At 40.6% G+C, this 14683-nt stretch overlaps 1 protein-coding gene across 1 annotated transcript; it reads right to left on the reverse strand.

Moving 5' to 3' along the window:
• Positions 1-2106: 2106 nt before the first annotated feature.
• On the reverse strand, positions 2107-11804 carry LOC139324442 (vomeronasal type-2 receptor 26-like). The gene is made up of 8 exons (XM_070954153.1): positions 11629-11804; positions 10219-10510; positions 9059-9916; positions 7065-7258; positions 5431-5482; positions 4896-5123; positions 3948-4074; positions 2107-3002 (listed from the first exon to the last, which is right to left on the reverse strand). The coding sequence occupies exons 1-8, from the start codon at positions 11802-11804 to the stop codon at positions 2107-2109; spliced, it is 2823 nt and encodes a 940-aa protein (XP_070810254.1).
• Positions 11805-14683: the final 2879 nt, after the last annotated feature.

Below are 14683 nucleotides of genomic sequence, written 5' to 3' on the forward strand. Positions count from 1 at the left end.
GTTTCAATTTTGGTCGCTACCGGTTTGCTCGTGGGTGCGTGCACGCTGATGCGCGTGCACGACACTTCTGCGCATGTGCAGAGATGTCGGGGCGGGTGGGTGGAGCCTCCTGCCACCGTTACTACCAGTTCAGCTGAACTAGGGCAAACCGGTAGAAACCCACCACTGCAGATAATGCTTTTTTTTTCTGGCTTGGTTAGTGACATAAGCCTACACCTGATCAAACCAATCAATTTATGCACAATTGATATTTTGCAGTCTGCAATAAGATTTCTTGACAAAGGATATCGGAAAGGGAGTTTAGCTTTCATTCAGAGCAGGGGTCACAGACTGCGGCTTAGTGTTGGGCCACATCCCGTTTGGAAATGGCACATGGAAGCAGTGGCTGAGTGTGCAGGTGTGCATGCATATGAAGCTACATTTGTGAAAGCGGCATGCATTTGTGTTCAAAATCATATCTTTTCCCCCCTTTCCTGCTGCCTCCACCAATCCACCAAGATAGGAAGGGCAACAATGCTCATCTGAAATTCTTTAATTCTTTTTTTTTTATTCTATTCTAGTACTCCTATTACTTCATGGGCAAATAAATTTAATAAATAAAATAAATTCTCTCCTCTCCTCTCCTCTCCTCTCCTCTCCTCTCCTCTCCTCTCCTCTCCTCTCCTCTCCTCTCCTCTTCACTCCAAACTGGCTGAATATCACCTCTGATGTCCTAGGCCAGTGATGGCTAACCTTTTCCAGACCAAGTGCCCAAAGCCCGTGTGCCAAAGGCAATGCGTGCATGTGCTCTGCATGCGCCCTGCCCCCCCTCCGTGCATGTGCAGCAGAGACATGAAGACCAACTGGCTAGCAGGAGGCACATGTGCATGCGTGGCAGAGCTGAACTGGGGCAACGGCTCGTGTGCCCACAGAGAGCGCACTGTGTGCCACCTCTGGCATACATGCCACAGGTTCGCCATCACGGTCCTAGGCTTTCATTGGTAAAGGAGGGCAAGAGCACCTAGTTCCTTTGTTTCTGACCTAGCACCATACCTGATAAAGTAAAGTGACTCTCAAACTTTCAGAATTGTGGAAAGGAATGTTAATTTGGATTCTCCTGTATCTCAGAAAATGATTAGAGGGAATATTGGAATATCTTTAAGGGAAAAATAAATCTCTCATGTTATCCCTTGGGGTTTTTTTTCTTTTTATTGTCAGAATCTCAAAACACAAAAACATGATAAACATTTGGCTTCACATGTACCAGAGATGCTTTAATTTCATAAATTATGTAAAATAAACTTTTTCTTTCTTTTTGGCAGGGAGGGGAGCTTTTTGCAAAGCTCAGGGGCTGCAGTATTTAAACCCATTCATGTTTACCCTAATGCACATTGTATCACTAAAATATTTTTAATATAACAGAGTAAGAAAGTTGGAAGGGACTTTGAGATCTTCTAGTCCAATCCCCATATCATTTAAGATGAATGGTTGTCCAATCTCTCCTTAAAAAAACCCCAGTATTGGAATACCCACAACTTAAGAAGGCAAGTCATTCCACTGATTAATTGTTCTAACTGGTAGGAAATTTCTTCTTAGCTCTAGGTTGCTTCTCTCCTTGATTAGTTTGCATCCATCATTACTCATCCTGCCTTCAGGTGCTTTGGGAAACAGGTTGACCTCCTCTTCTTTCTGGCAGCTCCGTAGATATTGGAAGATTGCTATTATGTTACTCTTAGTCTTTTTTCATTAAATAGACATATCCAATTCCAGCAATCATTCTTGTTTTAGCCTTCAGTCCCCTAATCATCTTTGTGGCTCTTTTCTGTATTTCTTTCTGGAATCTGGACATATTTTTTTTATATCATGTCGATCAAAACCATATCTTCTTCTTTATTAGTTATTGCCTACTATACTGATTAGGACTCAAAATCACTATCTAACATTTCAAAGAAAAAATTAAGGAAAGTTTTCTAGGTTCTGAAGTGAACTTTAGAGAATTATTGCTTTATATGTCCTATTAATGGAGATGGAAGGAGGAAGGCAGAACCTCAAATTGCAGAGGAGAAAACTATATGCTGAAAGCAACCAATTAGATTACATTCAAAGAGTATGGTGTTAAAATCAGTTTCATTTTTTCATTAGTTGCTCCTTCTTATTCAGATTAGGTCTCAGAACAATGATAAAGCATTTGGGTGAAAATATGCACCCCAGTAATCCAGCTGCTGAAGCCAAAATGGAGAAGATCTCAACAGCCACCATGTATTTTCCCTTGGTACTCAAATAGGTGGGAACAAATGACACCCAGACACTGCAAAAGACCAACATGCTGAAGGTGATAAATTTGGCTTCATTAAAGGTGTCAGGCAAATTTCTGGCTAGGAAGGCCACAGTGAAACTGACAGCAGTCAAGAACCCCAGAAAGCCAAGCACTGTATAAAACATGGTGGTTGAACCTTCATTGCATTGTAGAACAATTTCTTCAGCCATGGAGTGCATGTCAGAATCTGGGAAGGGAGGAGAAATTGTGAGCCACACCACACAAATGCAGAATTGTGTCAGGGAGCAAGATAGGACAATAGAGATAGCCAGCCTTTTCCCCACCCATTTTCTCATTTTGGAGCCGGGCTTGGTGGCCATGAAAGCAAGGACCACTATGATTGTTTTCCCCAATATACACGAAAGAGCTACAGAGAAAATGACTCCAAAAGCAGTTTGTCTCAAGAGACATTTCACTTGGGTAGGTTGCCCAATGAAGAGCAAACTGCAAAGGAAAGAGAGCAGGAGAGCAGCAAGAAGGCTATAAGTGAGGTTCCTATTATTGGCTTTCACAATAGGTGTGTCCTGATGTTTAATGAATATCCCGAGCACCACAGCCGAGATGACAGAAAAGGAGACTGCAATCACCGCCAAAGAAATCCCCAAAGGTTCTTGATAAGTTAAATAAATTATACGTTTTGGAAGGCAACTATCCTTATCCTTGTTTGGATATTGATCCTCTGGACAAGGAAAACAGTCATCTAAGTCTGAAAAAGAAAACATTCATAAAAGCATTATTGTTTTGAATCATCTTCATTTCATTTTCAGTATGCTCCAATTTTACAGTATTCTATAGACATAATGAGATCCCAATTTGATAACTAAAATGCCTTTTATATGGTTGAAGATCATTTCAAAAACCATAATTGATCTGCAATGCAATGGACCTGCAATTATCTCATCTAGTTTTCTTATTTCTGCATGAGCTATACTGGCTCCAAGTTGCTTACTCTTTGCAATTCAATTTTCTGGTTATCACCATTAAATGCCTGGATGTCACTGGGCCAAATGATAGGTGAGATCACCTTTCTTCAATGGTATCTGTCTTTCTCAGTAACTCTGGTAGTTAGGCATGCTCCAGATCTTGTCTAAAATATTGCCGTCAGGGAATTTAGAATTCAATCTGGTCTATAGCATTCAGCCTTTTCCAATACTCTTCCATCTGAATTATTTGGGTTTCCTACCCTTTTATCTTTGTAGCAAGCTTGGAAACCCTTGTTATTCACTTAAAGTAATATGGTAGAATGGGGATTGACTCAGGAGCCTGATTTTCTGGTACCCTGTAGCAAGGTTTTTTGTTTAAATTATTATTCATGTTTCTAAATATTGTGGTAAGCCACATAGGTTATGCTATATGTGATAGACAATCATATACATTACAGAATCAATCAATCAATCAATCAATCAATCAATCAATCAATCATTTGGATAGAATAGGAAGTAAAAACAAGTAAAAAATATGGAAAAATTATCAATACAAAATTATGAAGTCTAAAAATTAATTTAATTGTTTCATTGATTCTCATTAATATGATGTGAAGCTCAAGATTTTCAATCACCATAATATTTATTAAAAATATTCATTTATTAAAAATAAACCCCCATTTATATCTATTATATCATTGATATATTGAATATAATCCATTGCTTACCTAATTGGTCAGCTATCTTCCCTTCTGGACATATTTTGCAATCATAGCAACAGGATAATTTTCCTTCCACTTTTATCTTGCTATGGCCAAGAGGACACTCTTCGTTACAGATGGAAAGAGGTAATGCCTGCTCGTAAATAAAATCAGAATTCTCAGAAAGAATTTATTTTTGGTGGATTGTACTTTTCATCAATTATGCATATGCAAATTCTAAGGATTAGTTTCAAGCAATGTACCAGATGCTGATGTGGGAAAACCTTCGTGCTAATCTTGTGGGGGGGGAGGTGCCATTTATAGAACATCTAATAGAGATTTTCCTTATAGGAAGTTGCTAGTGTGATTTTTAAAATTTTTCCCCATAAACTTTGCCAATTGTCCAAATAGGTATTGTGCCCAAAATATTTACACCAAATTATCATCGTTTCTTTCACCTGTTCCTCAATGATATCTTGTTCTAATAAATATCGATATAGTTTACTTATGGTCTTGCCTTCCCTGCTAAATAAAATTTTATCTAATTCTGATGATTCTTGCTTTATGCCCCATTCCTTTTTATCTTTGCTAAATTTAGATTGAATTTGAAGATATGCCCACCATTCCAATTTGATTCCTTCTTCCTTTAAAGTATTACTCGCTTTTAATTCTCCTTTCTCATTCAAAATATCTTTATAGGTGACAGCTCCCCCTCGTTTTGTCAAATTTGGATGTGTGTACATTTCTAAATTCTAAGTATTAGTTTCAGGCAATGTACCAGATGCTGGTGTGGGAAAACCTTTAACTTGAGATCCCTCTGAGTATGCTCTCCTTAAGGTCCCATTTCTTGTTGGTGTCAAATCAAATCAAATATCTATATTATGGTCTTTGAACAGGCTTGATAAAAGTTCTGTAAAATGGATAGTTTAACACAGCAAGATTATTAGGCCATGAAAAGGGAAAAATGAGAGATACCTGGTTAAACATGAGAGGCCAAACAGCGTCCTGGGCAGAAATGGTGAGTAGATTTTCTGGGAGAGCCAGGGGGTCGATTTTTCCAATTTGGACTTTCAGAAAGGACTTGTTTGGAAATGTGACCCAATTGAAAATATCAAATCCAGTTTCTAATTCCCCATTGGGGCCAAAAGAAACCTGTTCTCCAGCACTGTTGTTAAAGGAGACCTGTTGCAAGAAACGGTGGAGCTAAAGGAAGAAGAAAAAAAAAGGAGGGGGGAAATCCCAGGAAATTTATCAGGAATCTTTGAAAGGGATGTGAAAATTTCAATTTGATTCTTTCAATTTGGCCTAAATAAACTTGAGATATTCTTCATGCAATTCATTGACAAATTTGCTATTCACTTGGAGTAATACTATTCCTATTTTCACAAGATTTCTTATTATTTTTTTATTATTATAATTCCCTTACAATCTTAATGTCTAAGGAGATTCTCGGTCATCCAAGCATTGGCTGTCCCTAAGGTGTTTTTTTTCAAAAGGCAACTGGACTTACTTTGTTTTTCCTTGAAGATGTTTTCCTTCTCATCCAAGAAGCTTCTTCAGTTCTGAATTGAAGCAAAACACATTCAAGAAAGATAAAGAAAGTTCATTTGCCTTTTAAAGAAGCACATTTGGGATCTTTGAATCTTAGTAACTCCAAAGTTCAGCTGGTGAGGAATAATAATGCTATTCAGTAGCAGAGTAGTTTTCAAGTTTCTACATTAAAAATTGTCAAATATAATGGACTGAATAAGATTCTGCACATACCATTTTAGACATAAAATAAAGTTAGTATGTTATATATTTCTAACGGTCTCTATGTTTAAGGATTAGAATTATATTTATTTTTTATTTTCTTCGATATGAAAGTTTCCAGTAGTTCCATATAGTTTTCAAAACTATCTGTAAAGCTTTATACTAGTTAAAACAAAACAAAACAAAACAAAAAACCTATTCTTATTCTTAATTTCCGCTGTCTTCAAGCGGTGGTGTGCCTCGGCCCCCAGGACTCCTCTCGCTCCCCGGGCTGTCCAGAGTTGCAGTGCCCGGGCCTTAGGCTGATGTTGTGCAATGCTAGGTCCATGGTGAATAAAGCACCCCTCATTTGCGACGTTATTCAGGAGGGGGGTGCGGACCTGGCAGGTATTACAGAGACCTGGCTGGGCCAAGAAGGGGGGGGGGTTCCCCTCATAGAGATGTGCCCGCCAGGTTTCTGTGCATTTCATCAGCCAAGGGCCCAGGGTAGGGGTGGGGGGTTGGCGGTCGTTACTAAGGAAAGTCTTGATCCAAGGGAGGCCACTGTACCTCAGATAGCCGGATATGAGTCTCTCCTGGTGAAGTGGGGCCATGGGGTGCAGGTGGGCCTGCTGATCATGTACCTGGCTCCCTGCCACATGACAACGGCCCTGCCCGAGTTCCTCAACGTTATTGCCGGGGTGGCAGTTGATACCCCCAGGCTTTTGGTCATGGGGGATTTCAACCTGCCGTCTGCCGGTGAGGCGTCTGGGTTGGCTCGGGAGTTTATGGCTTCCATGACAGCCATGGACCTGACACAACTAATTCTTGGCCCTACTCACACGGGAGGACACACTCTGGACTTGGTTTTTGTCTCTGGTCAGTGGTTGAATGGCCTGGATGTTGGGGATATAGTTATCGAACCCCTGTCGTGGTCGGACCATTCTCTCTGGAGGCTAGACTTTCTGACTGCCGAACCCCACTGCAGGGAGGCGGAACCGATGAGGTGGTCCCACCCCAGGTGCCTGATGGATCCTGATAGGTTGCAGAGGGAGCTTGGGCCAGTGCCTGTAACTCTGGCTCACGACTCAGCTGAAGACCTGGTGGCTGCCTGGGATAGGACAGCCGCCAGTGCTCTGGACTGAGTCGTGCCTTTGCGGCCTCTGACCCGATGCCAAACCTGCCCGGCTCCTTGGTTCTCTGAGGAGCTGAGGGAGATGAAGTGCCAGAAAAGATGCCTAGAGAGTGGTTGGAGGGCTAGTCGATCTGAATCCAACTGAACACTAGTTAGGTCTCATGTTAGGACCTATTTAGCGGCGATAAAAGCAGCAAAGTGTAATTACTTTTCCGCTCTTATTGCATCAGCAGATAACCGCCCAGCTGCCTTGTTTAGAGTGACCCACTCCCTCCTACATCAGGGAGTGCAAGAGGACCCCTTGCAAGGGCAGGCTGAGGATTTTACACAGCATCTGCATGATAAAATCACTCAGATTCAGGAAGGCTTGGACTCTGACTGGGTAGATTCCTTCGAGGTGACTGAGGCCGGCCTTGAGAATGTTATCTGGGATGAGTTCGATCCTGTGACTTCTGAGGACGTGGACAGGATTCTGGGGAGGTTAAACGCAACCACATGTTTATTGGACCCGTGTCCTTCCTGGCTGGTATTGGCCACCCGAGAGGTGACGCGAGGCTGGCTCCAGAGGATTATAAATGCTTCTTTGAGTGAGGGTTTCCTGCCTGCCACCTTGAAAGAGGCGGTGGTGAGGCCCCTCCTCAAGAAGCCTTCTCTGGACCCGGCTGTTTTGGCAAATTGCCATCCGGTCTCCAACCTTCACTTCACTGCAAAGGTTGTTGAGAGTGTGGTTGCACGACAGCTCCCGAAGTACCTGGATGAAACCATCTATCTAGATCTGTGCCAGTCCGGCTTCAGACCTGGGTACAGCACGGAGACGGCATTGGTCGCATTGGTGGATGATCTCTGGAGGGCTCGGGACAGGGGTTGCTCCTCTGTCCTGGTCCTGTTAGATCTCTCAACGGCTTTTGATACCATCGACCATGGTATCACACTGCGTCAGCTGGAGGGCTTGGGGGTGGGAGGCACCATGTTGCAGTGGTTCTCCTCCTTCCTCTCCGACCGGTCGCAGTCTGTGTTGGCAGGGGGGCAGAGGTCGACCTCGAGGCGCCTTGTTTGCGGGGTGCCGCAAGGGTCGGTCCTCTCGCCGCTCCTGTTCAACATTTATGTGAAGCCACTGGGTGAGATCATCCATGGTTTTGGGGTGCGCTGCCAACTGTACGCTGATGACGCTCAGCTGTACATCTCCACCCCTGACCACCCCAATGATGCCCTCGAAGTGATGTCCCAGTGTCTTGAAGCTGGATGGGGAGGAACAGGCTTCAACTCAACCCCTCCAAGACCTAGTGGCTGTGGATGCCGGCATCCCGGTATAGCCAGCTGGTGCCATTGCTGGCTATTGGGGGTGAGTTACTGACCCCATGGAGGGGGATCACAACTTGGGTGTCCTCCTGGACTCATGGCTGTCTTTGGAAGGGCATATGGCGGCCGTGGTCAGGGGGGGCCTTCTATCAGGTCCGCCTGACACACCAGTTGTGCTCCTTTCTGGATTGGGACTCCTTATACACAGTCACCCATGCCCTCGTCACATCTCGCCTGGACTACTGTAACGCTCTCTACATGGGGCTCCCCTTGAGGTGCACCCAGAGGCTCCAACTGGTCCAGAATGCAGCCACGCAGATGATTATGGGAGCAACAGGGCGCTCCCACGTAACACCGCTCCTGCGCGAGCTGCACTGTCTCCCAGTGGTCTTCCGGGTGCACTTCAAGGTGTTTATTCTCACCGTTAAAGTGCTCCATGGCATAGGGCCAGGTTACTTGTGAGACCGCATGCTGCTACGGATAACCTCCCATCAGCCAATACGCTCGCACAGAGAGGGCCTCCTTAGGGTGCCATTGGCCAAGCAATGTCGGCTGGTGGCCCCCAGGGGGAGAGCCTTCTCTGTGGGGGCACCCGCCCTGTGGAATGAGCTACCTCTTGAAATACGACTGATCCCGGACCTCCACATTTTCCGCAAGGCCCTGAAGACTTATTTATTCCAACAAGCCGGCCTAGTTTAAATGGTTTTAATGGGGATTTTTAATCTTTTAATTTTATTGGTTCTTGGGTTTTAAATTGGGAATTCTTTTATTTCTTAGATTTGGGATTTTAAATTGGTAATGCCGCTGATTTAATCTATTTTAGTTTTTTTCTTAACTTTTGTACTATATGTGTTTTGATTTCTGGCTGTCCACTGCCCTGAGTCCCCCTGGTGAGAAGGGCGGTATATAAGTTTAAATAAATAAATAAATAAATAAATAAATTTTCCCCAAATTTTTCATTACACAACATTACTTGCCAAGGTGATTGGAGGAAGAGCTTCCATCTCCTCTCATCCATTTTTTGACCCCCTTTGAGTTTGGAAGAGCGCATGGCGTTCAGAGCATGTGCCACAGCATAGACTGCATTGTAGATGCTGTAACTATGTGCATTCATGGTGGTCTCAAAGACAGAATTAGGAAGAGTCGCCAGCTTCTCTTCTCCAGTGCAGATCCTTTCAGCATTCTCATTTCTAATATCCTTGAAGAATGAGCATTCAAATGCATCTTTCCAGAAATCCCTAATAAACCCATCGTCTTTTTTTAAGTTTGGGTTTCTCTTCTGCATAAATTGTTGGAATCCGGTCAGCTGCTTTGAGTGAATTGCAAAAGAAAGTGCACCATGGAGAAAATCAATGGGCAACTGTCTATGAATTAGAATGGATGTGAATTCCATCTGGGCTGACATGATCCAAATTTTGGCTGTTCTCTCCTTTGGAATATTATCATAATTGAAAAAATAGATAATTAGTCTCAAAGGCAACAAGCCGGCATTTTCAGCACTTAAGATAACTGCAATGACTGTACTCTCCATGATCACTTTGAATATTTTACCTGCATTTTCTATCCACTCAGCAGCTGCATTACCATACCTCATCTGGGGAAGACATTCTGTAAAGTCAAAGCAGATTCCTCTCTCTAAAAACATGGAAAGTCTCTTCTGAATGAATCTGTCTCTATCTTCCTCAAACAGAAAAACTAACCCAACCCAGGTCCATCCAAAATGCAACAATAAGTGCAATATTCCTTTCAATTGATAGGTTTCATCTGGGAACATCCATTTGACAAACATTGCTGTTTCAGTATTAATCAATGGAGCAGATCCATATGCTATCTAAATGGAGAAAGTCAGAAGAACATAGGAATGAAGGATAGCTTCCAAAATAAAAAGGATAATAAAAACCAATGCATGTGTATTTATTTAATCCAATCTCTGGGTTTGAGTGGGATACAAAAATAGGGTGCTTAAAATTAGTTTTAGATGACATCTGCAATTTTGCTCATCAAGCAAAAGGGGACAGTCCTTTCAAGATGGTCTTATTCATGGTTTTGCTCAAATTTCCATTTCAATGACCCACCTTTTGAATATAATAAATAGCTGGTGAGCAACTCATATTGATCCATTTTTTGTCTCACCTGGGGAAATTTGTAGTTGCATAGAGGGATTGCCATGTTGAGACAGGTGTTACTACGGGGTCCTCCAATGACAGCTACTGTGTTGGTCTGGTCATTGCATTTGTAGTTGGGTATAAATTTATCCTTTGTAGATAGAAATTCCATTGCTAAATGATAAGTTGTAATTTCCACAGGATAGTGAGTAGCGATATGGAAACCAAGGCTTACATTGGGTAAAATCCCAGAATGTTCATTGATCTCCTTTACAGCAAATGCCAGAGCCAAAGTGTGCTGGTAATTTTGAGTGATGAACCTTCAGCGAGAGTTAGAATCTGTTAATATTTTTCTATTTCAGAATTGGACAGCTGTTGTAATCTATAATACATATAAATTATACATAAACATAATATAAATTAGTGCTTATTTTTTCTTCTGGACACCTGCAATTTGGTCACTAACAAATAGCCCTAGATTGTATTAACACTGACCAACTTCTGGCAACTTAACATTGAGCTAAGGTAGCATTTAATCAGACCATATTTGAAATACTGTGTTTAAAAAAAAGTATTGATAAGATTGAGAGAGTCCAGAGATGGGCAACAAAAATGGTACAAGAGCAGAGAGAAAATATATCAGGAAATATTAGAGGAAACGAATAAATTCATCCTAGAGGGAGAAGGAAAGAGGGTACAGGACTGAAACCTTTAAATGAATTAAAGTGTGTGAATAAGGTTCTAGAAGGCAGTATTCTCAATATTAATTAGAACATAAGAACATGGGGACATAATCTCACAGTGACAAGATTGAAGTTCAAAACTAATTTTATTATTTCACAGAAAGAGTAGTGGAGCCATAACCATCTTCCAGAGGAGCTAGTGAATTAGTCATCAGTAACTGAGTTAAAACTTGCTAGGGATAAATATATCACATCAGGCAAAAAAAAAATCTGCAATCAGTTTCCTATGTCTCTAGCTGATTTCAATATTATCTATATCTTATCCATATTTTCTGAGAGAATTAAGGCAGTTTGCTTTTCACATCCTAGATGTATAATAGCCTAAAATATCCACTAGAGGGTTTCTCTTTTATATCTGGATGAAATGAAAGGCAAAAAACCTCAAGATTAACAAGAGAGCTTCTGCAATATTTAGATTAATCAAACTTTTTACTTTCAACAAGGGACTTTGTTGAATGAAGGAAGCTTCCTGAAGGGAATGAAATTCATATACTTTATGATTAAAACTAATAATATTCATCTCAATTTCAACATCAGTATTAGGATAGGTTTACAATAAAAAAAAAAGGACTACATACGGTCACTAGAACAGGTCATAACAACTGACAAGCAACGAATACCTTTAAGCCTAAACATGAAAGAAAATGCATCTTTTAGGTGGCAATGAGGGGGAGGAGAAGTAGTTGGATACTTACAGGTACTTATCAAGGACGTCAGAAGAAGGAAGGCTTTGAAAAGTAATCTCATTTGTAAGAAATAAAACCTGATAAATAATAGCAGCAATGATTAAATCTCCAGATTGGTAATATTTATGAACAATTGGAAGAGGACTACTAAGTTTACAAGTGTAGGGAGGAGAAATGCTCATCATAGTTGGGAAAAAAAGTAAAACTAATGTTCTGAATATAACAAGTTCATTGTAATATGTACTCATTGTAGACATAAAACAGTAAATCCTATGTTACCATATAACTAATTTATAATCTAAAGTTAAAAGAGCCTGGGGGCACAGCAGACTAATAGCCTGTTATTATCGTTCAGCTGCCTGCTAGTTACTGCTAGTTCGAATCTCCCCAGGCTCAAGGTTGACTCAGCCTTCCATCCTTTCTAAGATAGGTAAATTGAGGAGCCAGTTTGTGGGAGCAATAAGCTGACTTGTATAAATATACAAAAGTATGAAGGCTATTGCTTAACGCATTGTAAGCCGCCCTGAGTCTCCGGAGAAGGGCGGCATATAAATCAAATTTAAAAAAAAATTAAAAAAAATAATGAACTTTATCTAAAGTTAACAGAATAACAGAACTGGAAGGGAATTTGGAGATCTTCTAACGAAATATCACACATGAAACACAAATCCTTTCCCCACCCCCACATGCATGCCTTCATTTCTAAGCAGATATTAATATAGTGCAATGACTTAATCCAAGCTCATCATTTTTACAATGTAAAGATTTGGAGAAGAAGGGACAATAACTATCCTTAATTACTAATCAATACCATTCTTTGCAATTATGCTTTGAGAAATATCAGAAAGAAACTTGTTTATCATATCTCAATAGACACTGCTGCACTGCTATGAACCTTTGATGATGGGAAATAAATATGGGGGAATGAGAGTTCATGTGCTGAGAAGAAAACAAAATAGAACTATAGAAAAGAAAAGCATGGAAATAGTTCTGTTGGGGTCATTTTTCTCATTAATTTTGGTATTAACACTTTGCTGAATACAACACTTTGGTTTTTAAAAACAATATTAAATTATTCTGGTTAAAAAGATTCATTTTATTGATGAAATTGTACACCACCCATAAGTGCCTCTCTGAAGGAGCCTTGGTACTACAGTGGTTTAAAGCACCCTGTTATTAACACAGCTGCCTGCAATTTACTGCTGGTTCGAATCTCTCCAAGGCTCAATCCTTTCTAAGGTAGGTTAAATGAGGACCCAGTTTGTGGGGGCAATAAGCTGACTTTGTATAAATATACAAAAGTATGAAGGCTATTGCTTAATGCACTGTAAGCCGCCCTGAGTCTCCGGAGAAGGGCGGCATATAAATCAAATTAAAAAAAAAAAAAAAAAAAAGGAGATGGGAAGCAAAGAAGTGTGAAATAATGAATGATTGAATGAATGAATGAAAGAAGGAAGGAAGGAAGGAAGGAAGGAAGGAAGGAAGGAAGGAAGGAAGGAAGGAAGGAAGGAAGGATCTACCTTGAAAAGGAGTACTATAACAATTATTCTCTCTCCAGAAAGAAATTATCTTGGAATGTAAAAGATGTAGTCCAGCGGTTCGCAACCTGGGGGTTGCGACCCCTTTGGGGGTTGAACAGCCATTTCACAGGGGTCGCCAAAGCCCTCTCTCACCCCCCCCTTCACTCACCCTCACTCTCTGCTCTGTTGGATCGCCGGCTGTTCACTTAACCCACCCACTCCCAATCTATTGCTGCCTCCTGAGTCCCAGCTGATGGCTAGAGGAAAAAAAAACTGTTTAAATTCTTGCCGTGGGGCTTCAAAGGGCCGCCCTATAGCCAGTGGTGGGATTCTGCCAGTTCCGTCCCGCTCCTTGCCCCGCCCCTCCGCACCACTATTTATTGCCAATAAATAGTGGTGGGCGAGGGGTGGGCAAGCCAGCAATTTAACAAATGGTTCGGTGTTTTTTCACAGGCTAATTAGCCCTTGATTAGATCGGCTCCCGACTCTCAGCTGATTTGCTCTCAGCTGTTTTGCTCAGGGCTCTGCTGCTTGCTGGAGCAGATTTTTTTTTCCCTAGCTATGCTGAAAAACGAAAATGAAAGTAAAGCAGGCTGTTGGCTTTGCTGTTGCTGCAACGTTGGAAAATTAAGCAGGCAGATTTCTTTTCTTTTACCTCACCAAAAAAGGTAGGTGCAAACAATGGGAAATTTAGGGAAAAGGAGGAGAGTTCAAGATTTTAAAACACAAAAGAAAAAAAGCTCTATTTAACTAGGGAATTGTAATAATTGAGATACTATTAATTGTATATTGTGTTGAAAGCAAAAATGGTTAAGTTGTGGTTTGGAGGAATATATGGGGGAAATTATTTGGTTTATTATTATTGGTAAATATAATTAACTGATTTGTAAGAAATTGGATTTGCATGGAAATAATTGGAATATTCATGTTCATATTGATTAATATACAAAAAAGGTAGTTATATAACTAATTGATTTATATTAAAATGTTGAATTTATATTAAACAACTGTAATATTACATAATTAACCAATGTGAGGATGGATATAAAAATAGATGACAATGGGAAGGGGTATAATATAGAATAGAAGGGAAAAATTGAATTTGATTAAGATTAGAGATGAGGATGAAGGGTAATATTGGTTTTTTACAAAAATAGATGAGGAATAAATATGGCAAAAAGGAAATATAGAAATTGTAAATTTAATTGAAATGACTAAACACTGTTTAAATTTGTGAACCGACCAAATACTCTGTTCAAAGAAAATACATTGTATGTTTGTATGTGTGTTTCTAATTATTGTTATTTATTCATATTTGTTCTCTTTTATTCTTTAAAGTTTAACAATTCATTCTTTATCTTAATATCTTTATATTTGTTTGGGGTTAGTTTTCTTCCCTTTCATCTTTTTTATTGTACAGCCATCTTTCTCCTCAAACCTACCACCTCTCTCTTTTCTTTCCTTCTTACTTTCTCTTCCTCCCCCTCTTCTTCTCCTCCTACTTCCTCTTCCTTTCTCCTTCTCCTCCTCTCTTCCTCCCTCTC

The sequence above is a fragment of the Pituophis catenifer genome, unplaced genomic scaffold (assembly GCF_029215685.1).
Source record: "Pituophis catenifer annectens isolate HBS135680 unplaced genomic scaffold, rPitCat1.0.hap2 SCAF_15, whole genome shotgun sequence".
Classification (NCBI taxonomy): Eukaryota; Metazoa; Chordata; class Lepidosauria; order Squamata; family Colubridae; genus Pituophis; species Pituophis catenifer.

What these genes read in the sequence shown, in the direction of transcription:
- LOC139324442 (XM_070954153.1), bottom strand. Translation starts at nt 11,804, where the DNA reads ATGATGAGCATTTCTCCTCCCTACACTTGTAAACTTAGTAGTCCTCTT. An exon ending in GCAACTACAAATTTCCCCAG is followed by an intron (nt 9,917 to 10,218) that starts GTGAGACAAAAA and finishes TTCTCCATTTAG; the next exon opens with ATAGCATATGGATCTGCTCC. An exon ending in CATCTTCAAGGAAAAACAAA is followed by an intron (nt 5,124 to 5,430) that starts GTAAGTCCAGTT and finishes TTCTTCCTTTAG; the next exon opens with CTCCACCGTTTCTTGCAACA.